The following is a 27247-nucleotide window of genomic DNA, read 5'->3' on the forward strand; positions in this document are numbered from 1 at the left end:
TGGCAGCACTGCATGTACAAGGATGCCAGCTGCCGTTAAACCCCGAAGAAGAAGAAGCTGTGTCCCAGAATTCATAGCGCAGCCCAGTGCAGTTGTCAACAATGGCGGCAGCTAGTTAGTTTTAACTCTACTCTTATTATTCTTTCTGGGGCACAAAATAAATGTTTAACATATTTTCAGGCTTGAATGTAGCTGTGTAAACCTCAAATATCTGCTCAGTTTATCAAGACACCACATATTTTCAAAAGCGCTCCGACGTTTTCGGAGACGTCTGTTACCCACTAGCTCGTTAGCTAGGCGGGGGCAAGGCTAACTAGAGCCGTGAGAACACCGGACTCCCGGCAAATCGTTTTCAAACCCACCACCGTCTTTCGCTAGTCAGGTTAAACATATATATAAGTCACTTAGATAACTTAAAAATGTTATTGTTTGGCTTTCTTTAGTATTTTATTTGTTCCTGAGTAAATCGGTTTGGCTGAGATTAAAGTTATAGTTTTTGCACAGCTAAAACTGTCAAGCAGACAGCTGATTGTCAGAAGTGTGAGACGCTGGAGAATCTACTCCGGTGTCCTGTTATATTTTAGAAAGCAAGGAGTTTATTAAACTTCACCGAAACAATCTGCAAATTTCATTAAAAATTAATAAACTACCATCTTGTCTTTATTTTTAGTTAGCACAAACACTTCAAGCTGTAAGCTAATGATAGTTATGTAAGACCAGATGCTGCTGGTACAATAAGCTGTACGCTGTACGTCCAATGGATGATGATCTGATTAGTCGACTAATCGCAAAAATAATCGGTGACTAGTCGACTATCAAAATAATCGTTTGTGGCAGCCCTAGTCTACACTGACGTGTTGGCTAATTGCCCCTGCCTTCCATCGCCCACAGCTCGTACTGCAGAAAGCAATTTTTACTTAAATCTTTGGTTTGTACTGTTACATGATTCAGTATTGGCTAAATTCAACACTGTTTAACATATTATATAAGCTTGGGTCATATTAGCTGCTGAAGTCATTTGGCAAGATAGGAAACTAGCATTTTATAATTTGTTAGCTGTAATGCAGGGGTGTCAAACTCAAATCCTAAGTGGGCTGGATCGCTAAATGTCAGGCCAGGTCAGATTTGACCCTTTGTCAGGTCATTTAGCTGTAACGTTAGCAGGGTGACAAGCACAGGTTAGCCAGCTAGCTTTAACTTAACTGCATGAATCTGTAATGCTAAGTTTGTAGCATGACCTTATTTAAGCCACAAAACCAGACAGGGGTCCCATGAATTAAATGCCATGCCTCAGTCACATCCTCTTTTGGCCAAGGTTACTCGAGCTTTCTTATTAGGTAATCATTTAACACTGGCTGACCTGCTAACATGGATTAATTACTAGCTATGTTACAGTGGTCCAAAATCTCGCTGACAGAGGTGACTCAGAAAGTCTGGTAAGGTTGTATGTTTGAAATGAAGTTACAAACTGTTCAGACATTGGCATTAAAAAGCATTAAAAAGTCAGTCAACAGAAGCCTGCAAATATCTGTTACAGTAAATGCTGCATTTTTGATTTTACTGAGGTCTTAGTTCTTTAAAATGACACTCTTTAAAAAAGCCTGAATGGAGTGTCTGCTCGCACACTCCATTCAGGCTCTTTGTGCTGACCCACCCATTTCCTCTGCATATCATGCCCCTCACTTCACTTCATACCTTTTGTTTCTGACTTCAAGGTTGCACTGAAAGGCGTCTGTGCGGTTCATTTATAATGATGTTTGCGAGGCTCCCTGTGTTACCATGGGAACGTGCACTAGTGGCATCCACTCCAAGTTTCTAAAAACCCTCACATCTACTCCTGAAGAGACAGTGACTAGTCCTGTCCTGTGTCACCTGTCCCTGGAGTGTGGTCCATTCAGTTCGAGGCATTATCCATTTGTCTGCCTCACTGAACAGCTACTGGATCGTATCTATTATCCCTTCATCTGAATTCTTTGTGTTTTTCATCCTGACAGTATCTCCATTTGCTTTTTAAGCTTTTTTTCCCTTCACGTGTCTGTTTTTCTGATGGAAACACCTTAAAAGTCGTTGTATACAACATGAAACTCATCTAGAGTCTCTCACGCTAAGAAATCGCTGTAGCAACTCCACTCCCAGATTTTTGTATTGTTCTTTGAACCAAGCATGCAAAAACCTTGATCATATCTTCCAAGTCTCCCATCTGACTCCTCCTTCTTGTAACCAAGGAGCCACCTCTGCATTCATATTTATAGCTTTTTTCATCGCACATTGTCACAGAGTGTGAGGACACTGTGACACATACACGCACACCTACACACGCATACACACATTCTTCTCATTTCGAAAGCAGCAAACTTTATAAAATAAAGCAGACTGTGTTATTTGCGCTGCAGCACCCTGCCCTCAAGTGAAGCTCGTAGAAGTTAATATAAAGAAAATGCTCATTAGCTGTTTGCTGGAGCAAACCTTTGGGCTTGATCACGCCCTGATTTTTAATTTGTACAGTATTTTTCTCGTGAGCGCAATAATAACTTTAAAAAACCTGTCGCCTTGTTCTGTCTTACTCTTACTTGCGCTGTCCCCGAGCAGCTACTGATGCACACACCTAGTTAAGCTTTACCTCATCACAGTTTTCAGTCCTGACTAGTTGTGAAATTCCTCTTTTTTGTCTCTCCCTCTTGACCTTTACTATAACTCATAAGGCTCACAGCCCACATAAAATATAACATGTAAAATCTGAAAAAGACTTCTTTTAAAAAACCCTGCTTTTAGAGAAAAAAGCAGCTGTATCACAGGGAAGATGTTATTCTTAAGCTTGCTAATCTCCCGTATCGCCTCCGTCTCCCCTCCCTTCTTTCAGCCTGTCACTTTCCACCTCTTTTTTTCTTCATTTCCCCTGGATATTTTCTTTCTTTCCTTTTTGCTCTTTGAGAGACTGTGGAAAGAGTTCAGTCTGGCATGAGAACTTTGTTATTAGCATAAGGAATGTCACCTCTTCTCTCAGCAGCAGTGACCAGTTTTGTCCCCTAACCATCTGCCTGTTTTGCTTATGTTTGCGTCGGCTGCTTGTTTGTGTGCGTGCGCAGTTGCACGTGTGTATTTGTATCTTGGTTGTGTACGTGTTTGTGTGTAGGGCTCTCCTCCCACTCCGACTTAATATTCAATGCTTGTTGTTGCATTGATTATCTGTGTTCACCCTCGGCTGCCTCCTACGTCTCCACTCCGTGTCCTTGGCTCCATGCACCTTCTGGACTGGAAAAAAGAGCTTAGAATAATTGAGTAAAATAAGTAACACCTTCACACTGATTAGAAGATTGTAATTTAACTTTCTGATAAATCATTGTCTGAATTTTGTAAGTTGCTGTTTGTGTGTGTGTGTTTATTTAGACTATACTTTTTTTGAGCACAGTTACAATTTCATGTGTCTTTTTAAGCACTGATTGAATTTCCAATCAAAAACCAGGAAGCTATAAAAGCAAACGAACATAATATATTCTGTGTTCTTTTGCCTTGTGTGCTGCAAAAGCAGGAATGTCAAAAGAAATTGGTTGCCCCCAGCAACACACGGACATTTAGCGGTTAGTTGTTAAAATGGTAAATATATTGGCGTATTGGTTAGTCATTGCAGCGGAGAACCTCCGCAGCCTTACGGTTATGAGTCAAGTTCAGCAAATTTTGTTTAAACCCACAGAATTTATTTTAAGTTCCAGGTTAAGCCCTGCCAAGGTTTTAGATGCATTTCCATTCTTTATCGTGAAGAATTAAAAAATATATTTATGAGCCTATAAAGGTTCCCCCAGTTGTTCTATTGATTTTAGCTGAACGTTAAAGGTTTTCAAGGTCTCAACCTAAAAGTCAAATCTTGGACAATTATATGAAATGAATACAGGATTTTTGTTAATAGTAATGATAAGAAGAGAAAGAAGATGAAATCACTTCACAAAGACACAACTTTTTGTTTTCTTGCTGTCTCTGTGTTGCAGTCTGTTATGATATACTCACAACTTCACAAACCTTTGAACTTGGGAGGAGTAAACTTACTGTTAATTTGAAATATGGATGCTGACTCTCTTTAGGTCATTTTACAATATTCATAAATTTGTTTACATCAGTTGATTTTTTATTTCTATATGGAATTCCTTCGTACTTGAAACTCTTTCTCAATCCTGTTGCTCTACTTGCAAGTAGCACAAAAGGAGCTTTTGTGTTCTCCATGTGCTTTGAGGAGAAAACCCGACCCCTTGTGGTCATAGTGTGTAACTAGTCTCCAAGAGCTTTGTGAATTAAGATGTCTAAATGAATCTAGCGAATGGTTATTTGTTCCTATCATGTCTCACTTTTGGCTTCTCATGTGTCTTTGTGTCTTACATCATCTCTCTCTGCTGCAGCCTGGGAATAACAGAAGAAACAAGGTCTGTCTTCATATACCGTCCCATACTTTACATATGTGTGTTTTCACATGTTGTGCAGATTTGCTCATGTTTATTTAATTATTGAATAAATGGGAACTTTGTCTTTTATAGCAGCTTCCTTTAACAGTTCAGGAGCTTCAGGAGGAGCTGAGGGCTCATAGAGAGATGAACAGTCGCTCCCAGCAGCACCGTCAGCAGGGGAACTCCTATCGAGAGCTCCATATGGACCAGGACCTCAGAGGGGGACTCAGCCCTGGCCACAGTCCCAGACAAAGCCCCAGCAACCTGCAGAGTCCTGGACCAAAGAGCAGCCCTAGAGCCAGCCCATCCAACACCTACAATCCAAGGCAACAGGAAGCTGACATCATCATTCACAGCCCTGGATACGGCTGTAACACTGCAGTAGCCGCACAAAGAATCAGCCCAGCTGACACCCTTCAGCGTGGGCTGAGGAGCAGCCCAAATCAGCCTCTCTACAGTCCTAGCCAAGGTCCCGGGATTGTACCCAGCTCTGGTTCTCTTCACCCTTGTAGTCCCTGTCAGGTGCCTGGGTGTGACGGCTTTTCCTCACCTCCTCCCCTGGTTCCATCAGAGGAGAACTTCTTCCAACTGCAGTCAGAGCACGAGCGGCAGGCCAAGGAGCTATCCCTGCTGAGGAAGACCATGGAAGAGATGGAGATGAGAATTGATTCTCAGAAGCAGACGCTGGGCGCCCGGGACGAGAGCATCCAGAGACTGTTAGAGATGCTTCAAGGCCAAAGCCAAGGTCAAGGTCAGGGACACTGGGGACGGGGACAGCGGACAGGCATAATAACCATGGCAGCACAGGAGGCTGAAGCCCAGCTGGAGAACGTGCATTTGAGAGAGGTACACTTTTTCCTGCTGATATTTATACACATCTGAACCATTCATCTGCACTGTCAGAGCAATTTTAAGAGAAGGCTGAGCATTATGCACTTTACACTTTAGTGTAGAATTCTCGCAGGTTGAATCACGGTACTCGGTTGAATTTCCTGAATTACCTTTTGATTTAACAGTCACTGAGTCAAATATCCCTCATTACCAAATGAAAATCCTTGGCAAGTTAAGCCACTGTATGATCATATGCATATCATAAAACATTAACACAGCATGTCATTTTCAACACCAAAACATTGTCTGTTCTGTCTGTTCTATAGGGTTTTAAAAACATTTTCACTTTAAAGCTGATGCTAAACTATTTGTGTTGCTAATGTTAATTGATGAGATTACACACTTGACTTAGGTGTGCATGCATGCCTAATCTGTATACATTTGTGTCAGTTTCTATGTATTAAGCAAAATGTGGGAGCAGGAATCAGCTCAGCAGGTCTTATCAATGGGCCAGATTAACATACGGCGAGCTCTAAGCCTGCGTTGAGCCATGCAGTTTTATAATCTGTGTGTACGTGTGTCCTCCTGAGTATACTCATATGGTAGCTGAACAAACAACAGTTTCTGTGCTGTTTGCAGCATTTGATATTCATCTTTAATTCTGCAGCCCATGACTTGTTATGCCTTCAAATAAATGCTTAACTAGATAAATCAAAATTGAGTTTAGCCAATGGAAAAACAAACACTTCTTCAGGTGCTCATACGTCTCTATTGCCCGTTGTTTCTTTTCACAATTAGAGTTTTATTATGTAGCAGCCCTGCAGCCAGTGCTGGTGTAGCACAGGTGTATCGGTATTCTCTGCCATTAGGGGCAATACTAGGCTGCTCTGTGCTCCTCACTACTGCCTTATCTATTTTTAACTCCTAAATCTTCTTAGCCTTTAATTTCTCTACCTCTGTGTGTGTGTGTGTTTTATGTCGGTGCATGCTACCGATATTGCTTGTATCATTCTGTTCTTGTTTTTCTGTCTTTGTTTGTCTGCCTCTCTGCGTCTGCTGTGCAAACTCAAAAACAAAATTGTGTGTGTGTGTGCGCGCGCGTGTTCGTGTGTCTGTGAATGAGCATGCGTACACATCTGGAGCCAATCGGCTTAGTGTTTTCAAGTGAGAACACTCCCTCTCTGGGTGGCTGATGGGATATCCGCCCATTTAGTCACTGTGGTGATTTTGTTTAAGGGGAATGTGGGTGTTTCAGTCCATGCTAATGCAACCACTGCTGTGTATGTTTGGGTGTGTGTGTGTGTGTGTAATGTGTGGGACCTAACCATGCTGTGTGTGTAAGAGGTGAGTACCTGCTCACACACACTGCGTGCTGTGCTATTTTTAAGTACTGGACAGCTTAACATATGCTAGGAGGAGGAGGGGACATGTGTCAGGGAGAGAGGGAGTTCAGATTTTAGAAAGTAGAAAAACATGCTGTGTTTGTCTGAATATTAATGTATGATTAATGAGTGAAAACAGCCTGACCTCCCTGATTGAATAGAGAAGTGATTGTTCTCTCAGTTTCCCCCCCAAGTTTCCCAGTTTCTGGTCTCAAAAAAAAAAAAAAAAAAAAAAAAAAATATATATATATATATATATATATATATATATGTGTGTGTGTGTATATATGTGTATATGATGTCTTTGAAATGCTTCTTCCCTTTTTTGCCTTCAAGAAAATAATTTGGTGGTGGTAAAAAAGTGGAAACCTTTTCCTGTTGTTTAGTGTCACTATTATTGACTCATTAAGATCTCCATCTAAACATGTTAGGAACTTAAACATTCATTAATTGATTGGTACAGTATCATCAAGCCTAGTTTGCGGACACAGGGGATACAGTCAAACTTATAGATAAATCTCTCTCTCCTCGTATTATTTGGTCAAGTGTGCAAACGTCTTTATCAAATATAAAATAATTTAAAATGCAGCAAAACATACATAATGCTAAAAAAAGAATTCAGTAAATAGGCCCCCTTCTGTATATTCTTACTGGTCAGACTAAAGGCCTTTAAAATCACTGTATATTGCACATTTTGATAGTGAATTGGTGTGAATGGCTGCATTAAGGATACCTGAGTTTGAAATAATATTTTTAACAACGAATGTTACACGTCCGGTGGGTAAAATTGCTAAGACAGACTTGTGCCTCCTTTTTTTCACTATCATGGCGCTGCCTTTTGAACTGCCAGGATGTCGTTTCTCTTAGTTCCAAAACAAATGTAAAATTTTGTTTTGGCAGACTGGAGGACAGTTTTCAGTCTCCAGTTACTTCCCGAGCCTGTGTAGATCTCTATTACATACTGCCAGTCAGCAACATTTTGTGGTTTGCCTCTTAAAAAACCATTAATCAGATAATCAGATTATCGTAGTCTTTTAATGATGTAACACCAAGTTCCTTTGCAGTTTTAGGTTCTGGATGTTCTTTGTAGATCCAAACATGTTACCGACCTGTTGCCATTTAACTAAATGTGGAATTTTCCACCACATATTTGTTGTGTGTAACATGTCATAACTTTGCCTGCTCCAGCTTTGGTCTTTTTTGTAACCATGTTGCTGCCATCATGTTTCTCTTCTTTCAGCTGCTCCCTTTAAGCTCCTCACAGTTTCAACATTTTTCTAATATGTTTTTCAGTGTAGCTCGTTCATCACCACTGCCTTAAACATTTGTTAAGTAGTTTAATGCATTTGTCACTTTGTGGGTGGTGATGAATTAAAATGCTCAGAGGTTGTTTTATCCAAGCAGTAGCCTACTTCCTGTGAAGGCATCTTGTAATTTTTGCTTTACGTTGCAAAGGCGAGTCGGTGACGGTAGCTCAGCTGTTGCCTCTATCTGGGACCACTGCTGTCAGCTTTTTGATTAGCTCCACAGGAAACTAGCCCGACTTCCTTTCATTACCGCACCCATTACTCCTCATCTAAATCTAAATCTCAGCTTGTTTACTTTAAACTGAGATCATAAACGCCCCTTTTTTCAGTTTGCCTCTCATTTTCATTTACTTATTTTTTGCTGGAATGAAGTGGCCTTCTTAACTCTGTGCTTTATCGAAGGAAAGCTGAAGACATCCATTAAAGTGTGTTTGTATGATGAAAATCAGAGGACTGACGGATGTTTCTCCGCATACCATCCAGGACAGACGACGGCCATATGTTAAATCACTTGAACCAGCTGTTTGTGCTTATGTGTGGATTTGCAGTGTGTACGGATGGAGAGCGCACTCCATCACTCCTTCACCTGCTGATGTATGTTGTCACATGTATGTTGTGTGCACAGGGGTGTTCTCTCACTTGTGTTTCCTGTTCAACTTTGTCACTGATCCGAATACCTTAATTGCACAAATCCAGCATAGAAACATGTTTCTCAGCCCATTCATAGCACTCATAGACTGATCTGGACTAAAAATGATTTGGATCCACACATTTTAGTCACTTTTAAAAAGTGTTAGTGGGCCACCTGAACTTTTGCAGTACCAGCAAGGTCCACAGAGTGGCAGTGTTCTATCAGAGTTTGACCACTGCAGCGATTACAATCACAAACTGAGCCAAAGTTGTGTGTGATGGGACCACATACACACACACAGAGACACACACACGCTGAGAGGCATAAATCTGGGCCTAATTGACTCTCCCCAGCCGTCAGGTCCCTGCAGACCCAATAATAACAGCCTCACCACTGGTCTGTTCCTGCCCAGACCTGACCTGCTGCCAAATGTGTCCAAACACACACACATTCACACTTTCACAATGAGTTTTTTACTTGGAGATGGCATGTATTCTTTATACGTAACCTACTACAGATGCCGTATGGTCAGCCGGGGCTCTAAAGTTCGGCCCCCTATTGTATCTCGCTCGGTGTGATCGTTTAAGGCTGCGCACTGCTCTGTTGCTGAGAAAAAGGAGTCCCTGTTGTTCTGCTTTTATATACCATGACTGGCTTCAGAGCTTCTGCTGCTTTTTTGGCATGCCTTTATCTCTTTAGCTTTCCAATGCCAGCATGTTGGAATGAAGTGGAAATTCGTGTCAGCAAATCTTTTTTCTTTAATCTTTTTCCCGCTTTTCCTTTCTGCTTACTTTCTCATGCCACCAAGCTCAGCAGCAAAATATTGATGTCTATCCTGCCTCTCTGTCTGGATATGTTTGTCTATGCACTATTTCTTTTGTTCATCCCAGTGTGTTTTGTTTTTTGAGAAGCCAAACTTTCAGCCTTTGCTATAGAAACCCATCTCAGCTACCATCCGAAGACTACTGCAAATAACATCAGCAAAAAACTCACATGCATACACGTATACCAATTTTCCCTTTTCCTCACCAAAACATGGGCACCACCTACTTGCCATGCTCTGCTAATTTCCCAGAATGTCTGAGTGGAAAAGTTTATCAGGACAAGATTACACCCCTCAAAGCTTCTCCTCACCTTGCAACCTCCAACTATTTCCCAACAAAAGTCTTTGATCGCCGCAGTTTTTCCATTTATCTTTTCAAACTTTTAATCCACCGAGCCGATAGGCAGACACATTTGTGGCAAGCAACTGTTTCCTTTTGTTTTTGACTTTTTTCTCACTGATGTTGAGGGGATAGGAATGCGATTAGTGAACATACATATATGTGTGTGTGTCTCTATCAGTGCATGTTTCGGTGTGTGCACGCTGTACGTGACACCATTGCCTTGAGGCTAGAATTGAACCTTTTGACCGTATCCTTCACTCAGGATGCCGGCACTTATTGCTATAGTGTTACGTTTGATCCTATTCATTCCATATGCTCAGTCCCTCGGACACATGTGGAGCAGAGAGGACGGTCTTTGATGACGTTCTCTCTTGCAGGGCTTCGTTTCCCCACTGAGAGACACAACAGTTTGCAGAACTGTTGCTGATAACAAGTTCATAGACACACTTTCTCAGAGGAACCAAAGAAAGTGTACAGGCAGTCAAAAAGACAGACATGCGCATTGTGACAAATCAGTCACTTTAATAAGGACTTGAACTGTGGTGGCAGTGGGAATGCTAGTCTGTGGGAGGCATGCTCTGACAGCAGTAATCCCTCCTTATCCACAACTGACACGGACACGTGGATAAGGTCCTTGTCTGCTGTCATTTGCACTCACTGGCAGAACTGACAACCTGTTGCTTATTTATGATTGTTATGCTTCATGGCATGATGAGCTGTTTCAGTGCATTCAGTCTTCTCAGTTTTAGGCTTTGGTGTGTACATTTATGCATGAACAGTGATGCAAAGTTATAACAAAATAAAACACTTTATAATGTTTTAAGCATTTTCTGTCCTGTTAGTGTAATATTAGAGGTAACTTTTGAATGGTGAATTCACTGAGCATGTGCTTTTTGTGGTTAGATTATTATTAAAATACATGTGTGGATTCACTCTATAGATCACCTTTGTCATTCATTAGTTTACTGTAGCGGTTTCCAGTCCCGCACAAACATCTTATACATTGAGTTCTCTATAAAGACGACAGTGGTGCTCTGCGGTTCCTTAAAATCAAATGTTTGTGGGGGATTGAAAGCACAGTATCACAGAGGTGCCCCTTTAAGCAAGGGCCACTCCCTCATTACCAAAACTGATCCTCTCCGTGCTCTGGTCAAGCCGCTTGGTGGCGAGAAGATCAGACTGGTTGTGCTGGGCGGTCGTGTTGTAAACATGTTTGACTCTGTGGGTGCAAAACTGCATTTCTTAAAAACAACACTGCTCACAGCAATGTCCTTGTGAAGTAGTGTTTCAATGAATTTAGGCAGGCACGTCTTTGTATGGCATCTTTGTTAGACACATGTACCTGCACAGAAATGAGATGTTAAACTCGTGGATGCTCGGGTAGTGGCGAGGCAATTTAAAGCTAAGCTTCAGTGATGGTAGAGAAGTGTGGGGCCATTTTCTAACAGTAACTTTAATGTGTAGGAATGTGTGTGTCTGTTAGCTTGTGTGCTTTTTGTGTAGGCATAGCTGTAGGTCAGAGCTACCATTAATTATTGATATAAAAAGCTTAGCGCATGTGCTGGCAGAAAGTGTTGCTAAGCAAGAGCTTTAGCATGCCAGAGACATCTGCGAGAGAGAACCAGAGAACAAGTGAGAGATAAGAAATCGAAAGATTGAGGCTGAAAGCAGGATAGAGGCAGATTCAAATGACCTAACGCTAAGTGTGTCAGGTACCTGCTAGCAAACCGAGACAGAAAAAGAAGACAGAAGAAGAGAGGGCAGAGAAAATAGACACCTGCTGCTGGAGATGGAAAAAGGGAGAGCTTCAGATCGGGCACCAGCTGACCATAGATGAACTTTGTTTTGTTTTGCAAAATTCGAGACAGAGAAGTGGATAATGTAATGTTACATAACAAAAGATGATATAAGGACAATGTAGGAGAGATAAAACTGGTGACACTGATCGGTGTGCCTTTTGAAGTAGCTCTGACGCTCTTAGAAAGTGTTAAAGATGATGAGCCGTCAGGCTTATTTTTACCGGGTCCCTCCCCAGGAGCTTCATCGCCGAAACCAGCTCCAGGCCGATCCGGCCAAAACCAGGGCTCTGCAGACTGTCATTGATATGAAGGTAGGACTAAGAGTTACTCTCACAGCAAGAGCTGTTTTAAGTAATAATGTGCTGGAGTGTGTGTACTGGTGCAATAGGTTTATCTGAAATTCATATATGTCTGAGTTTTTGGCCGTTTATCATAAATATGAAACAGTTTTTTTTAATCCAGCTAATGTCACCATTTTATTTCAGCAGTGTTATTTGCTCTTGCATTTGTATGTTCAAAACATCATTTTAAGTACACCTAGAATGCGCGTAACAGCAGCGGATCTCTCTATATAGCAAAGATGAACATGAAGAAACAGTCTGGAGAACTTTATGTTATAGTTACCTTGCATCTGCATGGCAGCCATGCCCAAGTAAAGTCCATTATTGGCACATGCGGAGTTGAGCACTTATTCAATTTGTTTCAAATGTCACATATGGAAGCTTTCACTCTCATCGCAGCCCTTTGAAGTTGTCAGTGCTGTGAAAAAATGCAGTTGCCTCCACATGTGTCCATGTGCACACCCACGCACACACATTTATTGTTCATTCAGCAAACACTTGCTTTAAAAGTGGATCCTTTACAGCAAAACCACAGTTATTTTTCACACATACTCTGTGATTTGTCTGCCTATTAACAGACTGCACATGTGCTAGCTCACGGTGCCTCGCGGTGTTTTTAAGGCGAGAAAGGGTCTAAATTAAATCTGACTGAATTCATTAGAAACGGGCAGACAAACACAGTTGCCAGGAGGCTTTGACGTATTGTAGGGGAGGGTAAGAACAAAAGAAAGTCATCTCTAGCGTTGTTAGTAATGCGTGATTGCTTTGTTAAACTACCCTGTGTTGCTGTTGCTGTAATCAGCGGTGACATGTAGTGTCCACAAATTAGTTTCAGTGTGTGTGTTGCTTCGTCTAAGTGTTGGATGTGTCCACTTTGTAATTACAGGCGACCACCCCCCCTTTTTGTTTTGATCCCGATGTTATCTGGCAGGTACAGTACTGAGTCGACACCTTTTGGTCTTGCTGTGAGCTCAACACTCATACAGTATTTCTGTTTCTAGCTTTCAATACCATGAATTCAGTTGAAATGCAACTTGGATGTCCCATAAAACTTTATGTCAGTGGTTTTAAGATCCAGCTTTTATGTAGTTCTAATGAATGTTTTATATGCTAAAATATGCATTTTGCTTCCTCCCCCTCTGTTGTGCAGGAGAAACAGATCAAAATCAGACATTTTTATAGACGTGTTTGTCTCTATGGTTTTATGTGTGTGAACTGGATGCGGCAGGAGGACTCCCATCACTGTCTGAGTGCCTTACCTTGACTTTTTCTGGGTACATGTTGAAAGTTTGCATCCTTGCATAGACTCTTTCTGTGCGTGTGTGTTTTGTATATGCATATGCTTTATGCATTTCTCCTTGGTCTTTTGTGTGCACTTTTATGCAGCACCATGTGCTAGGCAAGGCTGATGTCATAGGATGTAATAGAGGTCAGATGCTTACATGTTGCCTATGGTTTCTGCTGATGGCAACATGCAATCTGCTTCCACTTATTAAATTACCTTTCTCTTCTTTTCCAAGGTTTTGCATTTAATGTATGTTTGAAACTATGCAACTAAACAACCTCAGGACCTGTCCATGACAGACCCTTTTATTCCCTCATAGGCTCTGCAGATGAATAATATCTTGGCTGTACACCAATGTCTGCCAAAATATTTCCCCTTCTTTTCCAGACATTTTACTCAGACATAGGACTGTACATTACATTTATATATGGGAGGATTTGTGTAAATGCACTGACTTGGTTTATATGAAATCTCTGTGTGATTTAGATTAATATGTTGACTCAAACATACTAGAAATATGTTTACACAGACAGATGCTGGTAGAGAGATATGTCAACCAAGTGATATTCTATCAATCACATTTTTAATGTATCTGTAGAGCGCTAACTGTCTACTAATGCACGCGCTAGGTAATCTATCTTTTAGCCCCACAGCTTAATATTCTTGGCCAGGTCTTTGCTGACTGTTTGCCTGCCTACTGTTGCTGGTGCAGGACACCAAGATCTCTTCCCTGGAGAGGAACATCAGAGACTTAGAGGATGAAGTCCAGATGCTAAAGACCAGCGGCCTGCTGCACTCTGATGAGAGGCAGGATGAGCTCAAGCAGGTGGAGGTCTACAAGAGCCATTCTAAATTCATGAAGACTAAGGTAGAATATCTTTGCATGCCACCTGAGATGACTCCACGCCGCGTGATCCGGGACGTGCATGTTTGTCTCAAGTATAAATAGCCAGAAGGCCAGAAACTGTTGCATGTTGCATGTTGCCATTGCTTGTTTATGGGGAAACAAGATGAATGTGGAAAAATCTTAACTGGCAAACTGCATGAATCTGTATTTTGTATTGTGTGTTTTAGCTGCATTCGCACTAAGCCTCTCATGTTGCATGGGTGCCAAGAACTCCTACATGTGTATGTATTTCTTATTTGATATTTAAAGCCAGGTTGTGAGTAGTGAAAAGCAGTACTTGCTTATTTGCCCTGGACTTCAGTGTGATCACTAAGCATTATACAACCCTCCTGTCAGGAACGATCAGTTAACAGTGCGCTGTGTCGGTTTCCTGACTAAGAATCTTTTATCCCAGGCCGTATACTGGTTTATTCATCAACGCACAAATGTGTCTAAAGCCGCACAGATGACATGCACATATATGAACGTGCACACACGCATGCTGTATGTATCCAAACCCTGTTAAAAATGTAGTTTCAGGTTTCACTGAGTATCAAGACAAGTGCTCATGACGGTTGAGGCCCATGAGTTGCGCTCCATTTGGTTCATTAATGGTGCTCATTGTAGAGCTCATTTGTCATTGCATCGGGGAAGTTCCTGATGCAATCATAAAAGAGATGTTTTTATGAATGGGGCCCTGACAGATGAATGTGAGCTTACAACGGCAGAGGAACAGAGGAAAGAGCTCTCTCTTCACCCATACCGACCCGGGGTGATATACATCACAGCGATGGCCCCCGGCTCGTTCTCCCGTGGCTCGTCTTTCTTCGTACAGTCACAGAGAAACACAGCAAGTCGCCACGCACATGGATATGCACCGATTCATTCTACATGCTGGTAGTGTTTAGGGTCCGGGTCTATCAGCGGTGTTGGTGACTGGTGTTGAGGTGGGACTGCGATAAGAGAAACCAGAGAGGGCGGCATCGCTGTCCTCTCTGGTTTCTCCTCTGGACTTTGATCTGCTCAAACACTGCAAAAATGGCTTTGGAGAATGCGAACACGTGTTAGAGGGTACGCGAGAGCTGGAGCAGGTAAATTTGCTTACCCTTTCGCAAGCCAAGGCTGTGTGGTTGAGGAGTGCAGTGTGTGAAGTAGAGTGGCTGGGCACACAGCTTGTGCTGCATTTTAGTGGCTTGCTGTTTTCTTGTCTTTGTAGGAGCAGGCCTTGTCACCATGTGTGTCTTCCATCAGACCAGCTCCCACCTTCCTCCCCACCCAACAGCCTTGGATCACAGAACAAGCAGAAGTACCCCTCTCATTAGTCTCTCTCCTCTCTCATTATTTCTTCATAGCTTAATAGTCTTTGAAATATCTGCTCCTTATTTTAATTATAATGCCTTTTTATCATTAGTGCACTGACTTCTCATTTCCTGACTTGTTTTTCTTAGTGTTCAGTCACCGCAGTGATCTCTCTTATTGCATAGCCTCATATTTCGATCTCCTTTCCCCTGCGTTTCATCTCAGTGCTGGATTTCTCATATGCTGTCTCTGTGACTGAAGGTCTATCAGCCAGACGCTGAGCCAGTCAGAATCCCCCTTTTATGAAGTGAACCTTGCTCATGCAATTTGAGAAATCTCTCTTCAGCTTTGTGCATTTTTGGCAGCAGTAGACAGATGACAGTATTCTCTACATAGCAAGCCTGAGCACAGAAACCACTCTGTGTTAGAGCATTTTATTTCCTTTGTGGTTTTCTGTTATGTTCTATATGGGTTTCCTTAAAACAAATCTGTTTCCGTCTCTCTGTGAATGTTTGTCTCTTGGCTGGGGTGTGTGCACACAGTAGGTCTGGGACTCCTCCAAGTGAGGATTGATAATATAGGGCTGATGATGATTCCAGGACATCATCGCTCCACAAAATATGTCACAACTGACGTGTTTATATTGCAATAAATGGATAACAAAACATTCTGCTTTTCCTAATTGAGTCACAGCATCAGAGACGTTTCAGATTTCCTTTTTTTATTAATCAGTGACACAGTTTACAGGATGTAAGTTTGTATGCATTACTCACTTCTATTTTAAAGAGCAGCTTAAGACTGCTGTTGCCTTTAAAATAGTGTATTCGATATGCTTGTTCTGGAGGTCAGACTCAGTTTGCAGTGACACTAGTGCACCTCAGGTAACTTGAATATAATGAAAAAGTTATTTTTTGTGGTTTAATTAAAAAAGGCACATGTTCATATATTCTGTGGTCAATACACGTGTAGTGAAAGATATCAGGTCATTGTTTTTGTCTCAATTTGTTGGTTTCTAAGTCATGAAAATTAGAAATCCCCAAAGCATTTCCTGACAACAATTAAAGAAATCACTTCCAAAATTCCATCTCCTGCAGTGTTGGTTCATTTGCTACAAACTGCTGCGTCAGAGCAGTCTGGCATGGAGGCAAAAAGCTTGTGGCACTGCTAAGGTTTTATTGAAGACCAGGCTGCTGTGATGGAAGCCTTCATCGTGTATATTTTGGGGTTGGCTTCTGGCCGATGAAGCACAATAATAACATGAAACACAAAATTAACTTTCATCTGAAAGTAGCAGTCCAGTTCTAGTTCACCTCAATCCAGGTAAGACACTATTAGAAGTGTGACAGCAGCCTCAGCCCACTCCAAGTTCTTGAGTTGACATCTTCTGATTTCTCTTTGTTTGTGTCCTTTTTCTTACCATGCATTTACCTTCCAGTCAAATTTCCATTATTACGCTATCACTACCCTCTGTACTTTTAAGGCTAAGCGTAAAACTTTCCTAGCCTGCCTTTCAGCAATGATCTTCGGTGGTTTACCCTCTTTGTGGAGAGCATAGGTCATCAGGCCTCTGGACAACACTCAAGTCACCAGCCTTCCCCTTGATTGTGGTTGTGGGAACTGAACTAGGCTAAGAAACACATGAGATGTATACTCTTTGAATTCAATCAAACTCCAAATTCTAACAATTTTGAAATGCTGGATTTATGATTTTCAGTTTCTGTGAGCAAAAAAAGGCTTTTGTGAAAAGCTGATCTGTTTAAATTAAACTACAAAAAATAAACTTTTCATGATATTCAGATTCTTTTATATGCACTAGTCTGACACTGGTGTATCTGTATCATTGGTGTATCATTGGTTTAAATGAAAAGTCATATTTTTGAATGCATGTCTTATCTACAAGTATATATCAAGTATATCTCACTGATGACCCTTATTTGTGTGTTTGTGTGTGTGTTTGCGTGATTGTCAGATAGAGCAGCTGAAGCAGGAGCTGAACAGGAAGGAGTCTGAGATGCAGGCGCTGCAGACCAAACTAGAAACACTGACCAATCAGAACTCGGACTGCAAGCAGCACATCGAAGTGCTAAAAGAGTCGCTCAGTGCCAAGGAGCAGCGCGCCAATACACTCCAGACAGAGGTCAGTGTGTGCACATTCACACATGGAGAAAAGCAAAATCCAAAGACATACAAACACACACCAGTAAAGCCACAAACATGCAAACACTGACACTGCACTAAACCGCTTTCCAGCTTCTTGGAAAATAATTTCAAAGATACACACATCACGAGACGGACACTCTGTAGATCACTGCAGTAATAAAGACTGGAAGAAACACCGTTCTGACCACTGTGCATCTATTGGTGCATACAATAGTAACTTTGCATGGTCTTTGTTAGGAGAGAAACTGTATGTGTGCAAAAAATCCTGCTTTTTTCTGTTTTGTGTTTCTTTCTCCTTCTGTTTCTCTAACGGCCGCTGAGGTGGGTGGAAAAAATGTCCATGCGTTTGGTTCCTTTAGTCCACCAGTGGGTTTGTGCGTGTGGGCGGGTCAGTTAGAGGGCTGAAGAAAGCTGGCAGCTTTTTCTTGGTCATGTTTGAAGTTCTAAACTCTGTGGCTCTAATGATTTTATCACTGCTGTTAGAGATGGAGGTGGGTTGTATTTAATGAGATATAGGTGTGTGTGTGTGTGGGGGGGGGGGAGGTGGGGATTGGTGAGCATTTAGCATTTTTCTACATAACTCTCTAGACTTGGAAGTGATACTTTAGATCTCTTTGTGTTCAGCAGTTGAGAGTGGTCTGCTAACTATGTCCACTCATCATTACAGGAAGCAATTTGGGCCAAAATTAGGCCTAATTGTCCATACATGTGCAAGGAATTTTGGCCCTTGTAGTTAGTTGAATACATCATACGAAAAGAAATTGGTTTTCAGTGGGTGGTTTTTGTAAGTGTGCATTTTTCTCTTTTTTTTTGTTCTACTGAAAATGCATGTTTAAAAAAATGTATGCGTGTACAAGTCATGGGTGTGAGGAGAACAGGGCCTGACCAAGCAATATTAGCTTCTCACAAATCGCTATTAAGTGCCCAATACTGCCAAAATATATTCAAAATGAAAACAACATATGAATTTTTATTGAAAATCTGATCATTTACAAAGTGACAAACGCTAAATGAAACACAAACTGAAGAAGCAGGGGATGCGTGGTTCAGGAACACATGGGTCTGATTGGGAAAGGCGACTGACGTGGGACCAGGGCATAGGTGGAAACAGTTAAGGTGGGGAAGTCAAAAATAAACATAAAACAGGAGGTAACCAAGAAACGTACATCTAACACTGAAGGGGGAAATAAAAACACAAATGAGCACCACAAAACCAACAAGTATGACAAGAACCATGCCAGCTGCAGTCTAAATCCACCAAAATAACAGGGGTTCTGCAGCCCGTGGTTCATGGATGCTTTGGCTTTGTTTGCATTTTGGACAGATCCTTTTTACTGCCGCAGACCGGCAGTAATTTTTAACTTCAGTGGGAAAAGCTGATAGTAAAGTAGAAATAATTACATCTGCTTATGCAATGCTCACGCAGAACTGAAGATGCACGCCAGGGAAAGATGTAATCACCTCAAATGCTTCTGACATAGATTGCATCACTGTACCAACATCAGCAGCCGGGCTAAGTGGTCACACAAATCTAGTTATCAGCTCGTTAAGTTAACCAGGGTTCCTTTTATTTGAAAGGGGTGGTGATGGCAGCAGAGCAGCTGGTTTTACACAGGAAGATAAAACTATATGAAGGCGTTAAACTCACAATAAAGCCTGAAAACAACACAGCTGTGTGAGTATGTGTGTGAGAGGAAAAGTACTGTACAGTAGTGCATGCGTGAGCACTTTAGCCACTTTGGTCAGTACGACTGGAAAAAAGCCTGCTATATTAATAAAGTTCAGCCTATTTGAAGCCAGGAAAGAAATCCGACAGAAATGTAGACTGTGTAAGTTAACAGACTTATTGCCTTCATAGCTTTGACATTAAGACACGGGAGAATCTGCTGGAATACAACTGAGTATTTCATTAAATTAATATGATATGTGGGCGAGACAGTTTTATTTTTTATTCTTTAGGCTGCAGGTGGTGTTTAGTGGTCTGAGAGCAATTAGTGAATGAATACAAAAACAGAATTCAGACCCAGGCTGACCTAGGATGACTTATTAAGGCTTTTAGAACAACAAAGTAGTTGTAAAGTTGTTTGCAGCGCACAGGGAAAAAGTCAGGGAATGAAATTAAAATGATTTCTTACTGGGAAAATGCAAAGACTTAGACACTATTAAAAAAACTTTAGTCCCATCCACTGTCTGTGCACAGAGGTGCAGGACTGATGATGCAGTGTTTTCATACCTGCTGATGTCTAATCTGTCTGCTCTGGGGCAGATTAGGGCACAAGTTACCATGGCGATATACCCTGGTAAGAAGTGCAAGAGACCCTGAAGTGTCCTGGATGAGAGGGGACCTCATAGTACTGGCCTCTGGGCTGCATCAGATCCTGACTGCCATAAACACACAGTCACACACAGACACACACAGAAACACTTACACTGTCAGGACTGATTGCTTGACTCTCATCTCCGGTTTCAAGTAATTTTTCCTGCTATTGAAGTGGCATCTTCCCCTGCTTGGGAATGGCTTAGGTTTCCTGGACTAAGTGGGCAAACCAGAGGATGAGTAAAGATATTTAGAGCTCTTTAGTGGGCCGGCGTGGCCGTGCATTCCTCTGCTGCCTGTCAATCATTTGGCCAGAGATGGCAGCCATTCCCACAAGATCCCCCCACTCACCTCATTCCTTCCATTTTCCTTCAGCAGTTTTCTTTCAAGCTTTCTTTCAGCCACCTATTTTCTTTTGTCTCACACACGACTTCTGGCACATCACACGCTCATATACAAGAGTGTGTGCATGCATGTGTGCCAGGTGGGTCTCATCATGAATGACACTGATTGGTACAGTTGTACATTCCCCCAAGAGAAAGACTGGTTTCTGAGACACGAGGAGAAGCTTCACCTCACAGATTTGTCTCTAGAAGCAGATGGGAATGGCCCCTGAACAGAGGCGGCCCTGTGAGCAGCAGAATGAGAAAATGGAAGCGCATTTTATTTGTCAATCAAAGTTAAGGACAGCGTCGTAATGGATGTGATTGAATCTGTCTCCAGATAACTGGAAAATGTGGAAAATAGTGTGTGTACGCTTTTGTGCGAGCATTCTGGGCCTGCCTGTGTCTGTGGAAACTTTAATACAGTAGATGTGTGTCTTTCCTGCCTTGATCAGGACAATGCGGGGCTGAAATGATACTCTACCAGATCAGGTAACCTATCAGAGACCTTCCTGCATATTTAACCAGCCAGCAACAGAGCACAAGGCCAAAGCCCCAGCTGCCATGGGCTTTCTTGGACTAGGTTTAGATCTCTGTCAGAAGATTGTTTTGAATGTTATGAACATTTGTTTAAAAGAGGCCAGATCGGGCTGGGATTGTTAGTTTGATTTAACTGTCACATATCTGTTAGATGGATGGACCTGCCCTTCAGTTGTGTTGTCAGTTTTCTCTGATAGGAGTCGACATTCCAAAACAAAATAATGATCCTTAAAATACAGGTTTTATTGACTCTAAGCTCGGCTGTGTTAAGCAAAGCAAAAAATGAAAGCAAATCATGACAAAATAAGAAAATTGACAGAAATAAAGTGCATAATAAATTTCATTCCTGATGGGGAAAGCTAGTTTGCAAAAATATTTGGCTTAAAAAAGTCATTTCTTTCCCCCCATCAAACCTAAATCCAACCAAAACACAACACTCGACTCTTCGATGGTTGTCACTGCAAAGACTGCAGACCTTCTGGTTCCCCTCCCAAAATCCCCTGCACTGAGTGTGCCTGTCTGTTTGGCAGCACAACTAACTGATGTGTACTTAATAAAATCTAAACACAAATGGTTTCTTGGCCTTCTCTGTGTGAGCAGTGTTTGATTAAACTGATAGTTTACTAAGAAACACATAATCAATTAGAATTCTTAACATCACTGTCACATGTATTAATGTCTTTTGCAGATATAAGGCTTACATTTTTTATGATGATTGTACTTTGATTTACATGCAGCACTCTGCAATAGTAATAAGTTACTCCTCATTTCTTTAGATTTTGCTTTAGGAGAACCAGACTGTTTTCCTGAGCAATAGCTTTCCAGGTTTTCTGAGTTTTTCTATGGACATAAAGGCACCTGACTCAAGGGGTAAAGCCGTTTTTGTGTCTATACATGACAGATGCATAAACACATTGTGTATTCCCATTTTTTTGTTGATTCTAACACAAATGCCAAAGATAAAAAATAATATTTTTTCACCTACAAGGTAATTCTCAAAGACCTGCTAGCCAAAACCTTTGCATATCTCATCATGGTGTGCAATGTGTTCTTAAAACATTTGAGGGAACTGGACAAGTTTAATTCAATTCAATTTTATTTATATAACCCCAAATTAAGTCAAGTGGAGAACAAAAAGAAGTGGCTGGGCTAAAAAACGATATCTATAGCAGATGAACAGTATCTGAAAGTCGTGTCCTTTAGTTATATGAAAAGAAATCCAGGAAAAACTTGACACAAGACCTGGGAGATGCACCGGGCCCTTCAGTCGATCCAGCTACTGTTCGCCAAAGCCTCATCTGAAATGCTCTCAGTGGAAAGGTGGCTGTCAAGGAGCCAGTCTGAAGGAAGTGTTACAGGGAGGAGAGGTTGAGCGACGCCAGGTTACACAAGAACTGGATGAAAATCAATGTCAGCGGGTCTGGATGATGAATCCAAACTGTCAAATTATCCGAGGTCATAAGGGAAGTATAACACTGAGTGTCTGCTGCCATCTGTAAAACATAGTGGAGACTCATTCCTAGTTAGTATTTCAGCCAGAGGTGTTGGGATCTTGAAAAACTGAGCGAATTATGAACGCAGAAAGGTGCCATCAGATTTTGATCCACCATGCAATGCCATCTGGAAAGCGTCGGATTGGCAGTGGCTTTATTTTTCAAAATGACATTGATCCCAAACACACTGCCAATGCAGTAAAAGCAATACCTGGATAGCAAAGCACACAATGGCTTCCCCAGAGCCCAGATCTCAACATTATTGAAGCAGTGTGGGATCATATTGACACAGAACAGAACAAAAGGCAGCAACATCCAAAGAAGAGCTTTGAATGTCCTTCAAGAAAGCTGGATAACTATTCTTTAAGGCTACTTATAAAACCATTATAGGAAAGTTTCCCTAAGAGACGCTTTGTTGAAGACTGAAGGTGGTGATACAAAATATTGACCTTCAATTGCACAAACTCTTCTTTATTCCATGTTTATGTTCCCATTTCAGTAAATCACTCCACCTATTTCCCATTTTCCTAGAAACATATAAAGAATGAGACTTTTGTACAGGACTGTATTTATCGCTGGGTAAGCATCATGTTGGGGGCAACTTACCCTATAATCGGGCACATAAATTTGCACAGCAATATAACATTTGATATTTTGTTCCTCACCGACTGCCAGTAGAAGTGTTAGCAGCAGCACGCCTTTAATGCATACTTTGGGATGTGGCAACGTATCTGTATTTGGAGAGAACACCGTCTGCGGTATTTCACTTCAGCTTCGTCAGATCTGACCTCAAATATCCTGCGTTCTCTTTCATCACCAGCGTTTGCTGTGTCTGTCAGAAGTTTTCATTTTGAGGTTGAATGTAATGAGTCGTAAAAGACAGAAATGACTAAAAGATGAGTTGCTAACATCAACGGTAGTGGCAGTGATGAATAGTGAAAACAAGAGGAAAATTAAAAAGAAGTGTAAGTGGGAATGAATCAAGACGTGATTGAGCGACAAGAGGAAGTGAAAAGTGAGAGAATTGCGCCGTTTGATGGATGTTTAAGGATATGGGCTTTTGTCAGTGAGTGATTCGATGGAGCGGTGTGCTGTGGTCCCTGCTGGACTATTTGTGTTGATCTTTCCTTGTTCTCCTAGCTGATTGATGGTTCATATAGGTAGTGAGGCGGAGAAAAGATGTGGTCGGGCCCGGGTTAAACTCCACCCTGGGCTATCCCCCTGCTGTGTTCTCGCTTACTGTCTTTCTTTCTGCCTCATTCACTTTTGCTCCCTCTGTTCATAGTTTCTTTTCCCTCGTGCTTTCGTCTCTATTCTATCACATTTTGTTGCCGACTCCTTATTTCACCTTATTTCCACATTACCAACAGATTAGGAATGAGAAAGGGTGAAAAAACAGTTTAAACAAAGGTAAGAACTTGATGAGCTCCCTAAAACTTACAGTGAGCTTATTGGACTAAGTAAACAGGAAACACTTCCATTCCCATTTGCTGACCACTAATCAGCAGGTCTTGACAGTTTTTGTATGATCTCATCTGAACTCGACTGACCATGGTCACCATTCTCAGACCCAATAGCGTGCTCCCGTCTTCGTAGATCGGTGTGGTTTGGGTTTCAGTGTGAGTAGCAGCATCGGGCCCCCCAGAACAAACATGGCACGGTCCAAAATAAAGCCCCCGCAAGTTCTTCAGAGGCCTTGTGGAAAAGCCATAAAGTGGAGTTACAGCGGTCAGAATGGGGATGAGATATTTAATGGTTTACACAGCGAATGAGATAAATGTGACCTAATGAGTGGACGGACACGTGTGTGCACGCAGCACGACTGCACACGCATTAGCATTGCTGTCCAAGTATACGTGACACGTGCTTCATCACGAATGGTTTCGTTTGTGTGACATTTTTTCCGTATTAAGGTCCTTGGGAAATGTTTGTAATCTTTCTGCATATTTTTGTTTTCTATTTTGAAACCTAACAGAAAAATCCACACCCATAAACAGAAACAGTAATGTGGGCTTTGCTTGGTCTACAGTCAGTCAGCAGGTGGTTAACCAGAAGGCCGTGAGGTGGTGATAGAGACAGCCAGAGACAATAAGCCCCTTTCTTTTTGTTCTGACCTCCTCTTTCCTCAGGGTCACCCTGCTTTGCTAAGACCACTTAACTTCCAGTTTCATACACACATATACCCAAATACACACACAGACAAAGACATACTTACACAAACACTCCACGCCACAATAATACACTCCGAAAGCAGTTTTCACTCTTGCTTACAGTAAGTCGGCTCTTTGTTAACACAAAAGTCTCCGAACAGAACAATTAAACTAGATGAAATATGACATATTCCACTCCTCTACTTACTCCTGTTTATAGGGGAGGTGTGTCTGTTTCATTTTTTAATCCCCCTCCAGCACATTTAAATGATCAAAATTCAACTTTTACTTTAGGGTTTATACTTTGCTCAAAACTCTTTAAGAGTTTTGAGGAAATTATATATGTTTTAACTGGTATAGTATACAGATGAAAGATGAAATAGAATAGTGGTCACTGTACGCTCCATAGTGCAGGTTACCTGGTACGAGGCAGCCTGTCGCCAGACAGCAGTTCTCTAAATGACTGCCATCACTCTCAGAACGACTGGCTAAGCTTTGTAAATAACTGCTGCCTAACTTACAAACAAAGACAAAGTACCAACCCTGACGTGTCTATTTGAGGTTATATATATAAATTTGCTGTTAAAACCCCGTCATGCAGGAACACTGGTACTATTTTCAAAAAAATTAATGGATTTCTATTTCAGATTTGGGAGCTTTTGCCTGGACTCTGAATATAAGTACTAAACATGAATTTCTGTTTCATGTACATTTCTGTGTATGTAGGTGGCAACAGGTTTCTGCTAGTCACAGTTAATTGCTTTAGCATCACAAACATAATTGCCAACTTGACTCCAGTTAATTGCAGACTGGTAGCAGACTGGTAGCAGTTTGTCTCTGTGTTAGTGATTTTTTTATGGTTATCTTGAGACACCAAAGTCACTGATAAGACGACTTCAAAGGCGATGAAATGCACGTCTGTTGTACATGGTTGCAATAACTGTGGTTATGTTTCAGCTGCCCCTGACTGTGGCATAGTGAGTTTGACAGACTTGATATAATTCTTTTGATTTTACAATATCATTTTTGGCTAAAAGGCTATTGACAACAATTTTTTCATCTCCATGACAACATACTTAGTTGTCATTGAATTAACTTGCATTCAGGTTTCATTATTAGTTCAAAGTTTGGTATTTACTCAAGACTGTGACTGTGTGTGAGACACTCAGCTAATATTTACTCGTTGATCAAGTAGAAATCAAGCTTATTTCAGGCACCTACTGTAGGAACTGCAGACCAGCATTTATTTTCCACATGTTTGCCAGAGTGACTGCTTAGTGTTTGACAGGAAATGGATTCCCTTGAAACAGGATGTAGGAACTGGCATGCAGTGCTGGAAATGATCAGGAAAAATAATCAGAGGAGCAGCAAGTGTTAATGAGGAGGAACGCCTGCAGCAGCTCTTCCTCTACATGCGCACGTGTGTTGTGTATGTTTTGTGTGTCTTTGTTGGCAGGATGTAATGATGATGGATGGAGGGCAAAAGAGTGTTTGAGGCAGCGGCGTGCGATGAGAGTTTGTGCTGTGACCCTATATTTTTCAATGTCATGAAACCATCCACTGTTACAATATGAACATTAATGACTTTCATGCTTTGGTAGCAAACATTCACTGACAAAGGTCCTTTTGTCAGTGTGTGTGTGTGTGTGTCCTTGTCTTTTTTGGTCTTGTTTTACATCTGTGCTTTTCCATGTTCCCTTCGTAGCCTTTAGGCACACAGCTGTGTTGCCATGGTTTTATCAGCAGATGTTATGGTGTTCAATGAGACAGTGTCCCACTCTCCACCCTGCAGCCCCTGCTGTGAGCCAGTTTATATCCGCTTATTATCCCGAGTCAGCCCTGAGGTGATCTGTCCATTATACGAGTCCGGATCAGAGCTCTGACTGTTGCCTTAACTCAGCTTTCATGACACCCCTCGAATGACACAGCCTTTGCCCTAGGACAGGGAATTTCCCACGTTTCCGTAAAGATCAACTTCAGTCTTGTTATGTCTGGGATGACCAGCTCAGGTGGAGATGAAAACTTCTGTTTGCATGCATGCACTTGTTTATCTGTGTAGGCATATGTAGCTGCTTTCTGACCAAACATTTTTGGGTGTAGGTACCCATTAGGGAGGTGTGCTGGGAAGCACATGCCTCGCAGCATTTGTTCTTTTCTTATAGGAACTCGGAAGCAGTAAGCAGCTGGTAATGCAAGTCAGCTCATACTGGGTTCTGTTAGTTTCTTAAAATCATGTTTGACTCTGTTCATTCAAAAGTTTCCAGACACACAAAAAACAAGCCCCTGTCTCTTCCTGCCAGTGAGGGATACAGATTATTCATTTAAAACGGGTATTTGTTATTGGCAGATGAACCACAGCCGAGGGGTTGGAATTGGAAAAAGGAGGATCCCTACTTGTAACACCATTTATCAAATATTCAGTCCACACTTAAGTACAAAACAAAGTTATTGCAGTTAACTAAAACCAAAATAAAATTTAAACTAGTTGTAAAAAATGTTTTGGTTACCCTAAAGAAACTAACAGAAGCAATATTATGTACTTGAGAATAAAAAATAAAAAGTATATGTGAAATATTGACCTGGTGGGTGTTACCCTGCTCTATGACAGCTGGGACAGGCTCCACATGACTGTGAACTGAAAAAGTGTTATAAAATATATAAATGGATGTATTGATGGACGGATGGGTGGGAGATATCTTACATTTTAGTCTTTGATCATTTAGTCAAATCAGTTGTCAAAACAAGCACAGGGAAGCACTGCAGCATATATTTATTGAGACAGGATGTGAGTCAAAAGTGTTGTTTTTGTGTTCTCTATAAATTTGTCTTATATGCGAAACTGAA

The 27247-nt window shown here is 41.5% G+C and overlaps 1 protein-coding gene across 2 annotated transcripts in view; it reads left to right on the plus strand.

The window, feature by feature from the left end:
- LOC101477967 (ERC protein 2) overlaps nucleotides 1-27247 on the plus strand; it is a 165591-nt gene that overhangs the window by 8925 nt on the left and 129419 nt on the right. For both annotated transcript variants that reach the window (XM_076878162.1, XM_076878163.1), the window contains exons 3-6: nucleotides 4389-4412; nucleotides 4524-5279; nucleotides 13888-14043; nucleotides 17330-17497. In XM_076878162.1, the coding sequence (XP_076734277.1) occupies nucleotides 4389-4412; nucleotides 4524-5279; nucleotides 13888-14043; nucleotides 17330-17497 (1104 nt within the window). The remainder of the gene's footprint in view (nucleotides 1-4388; nucleotides 4413-4523; nucleotides 5280-13887; nucleotides 14044-17329; nucleotides 17498-27247) is intronic.

This window comes from Maylandia zebra, linkage group LG20, assembly GCF_041146795.1.
Source record: "Maylandia zebra isolate NMK-2024a linkage group LG20, Mzebra_GT3a, whole genome shotgun sequence".
NCBI classification, from domain to species: Eukaryota; Metazoa; Chordata; class Actinopteri; order Cichliformes; family Cichlidae; genus Maylandia; species Maylandia zebra.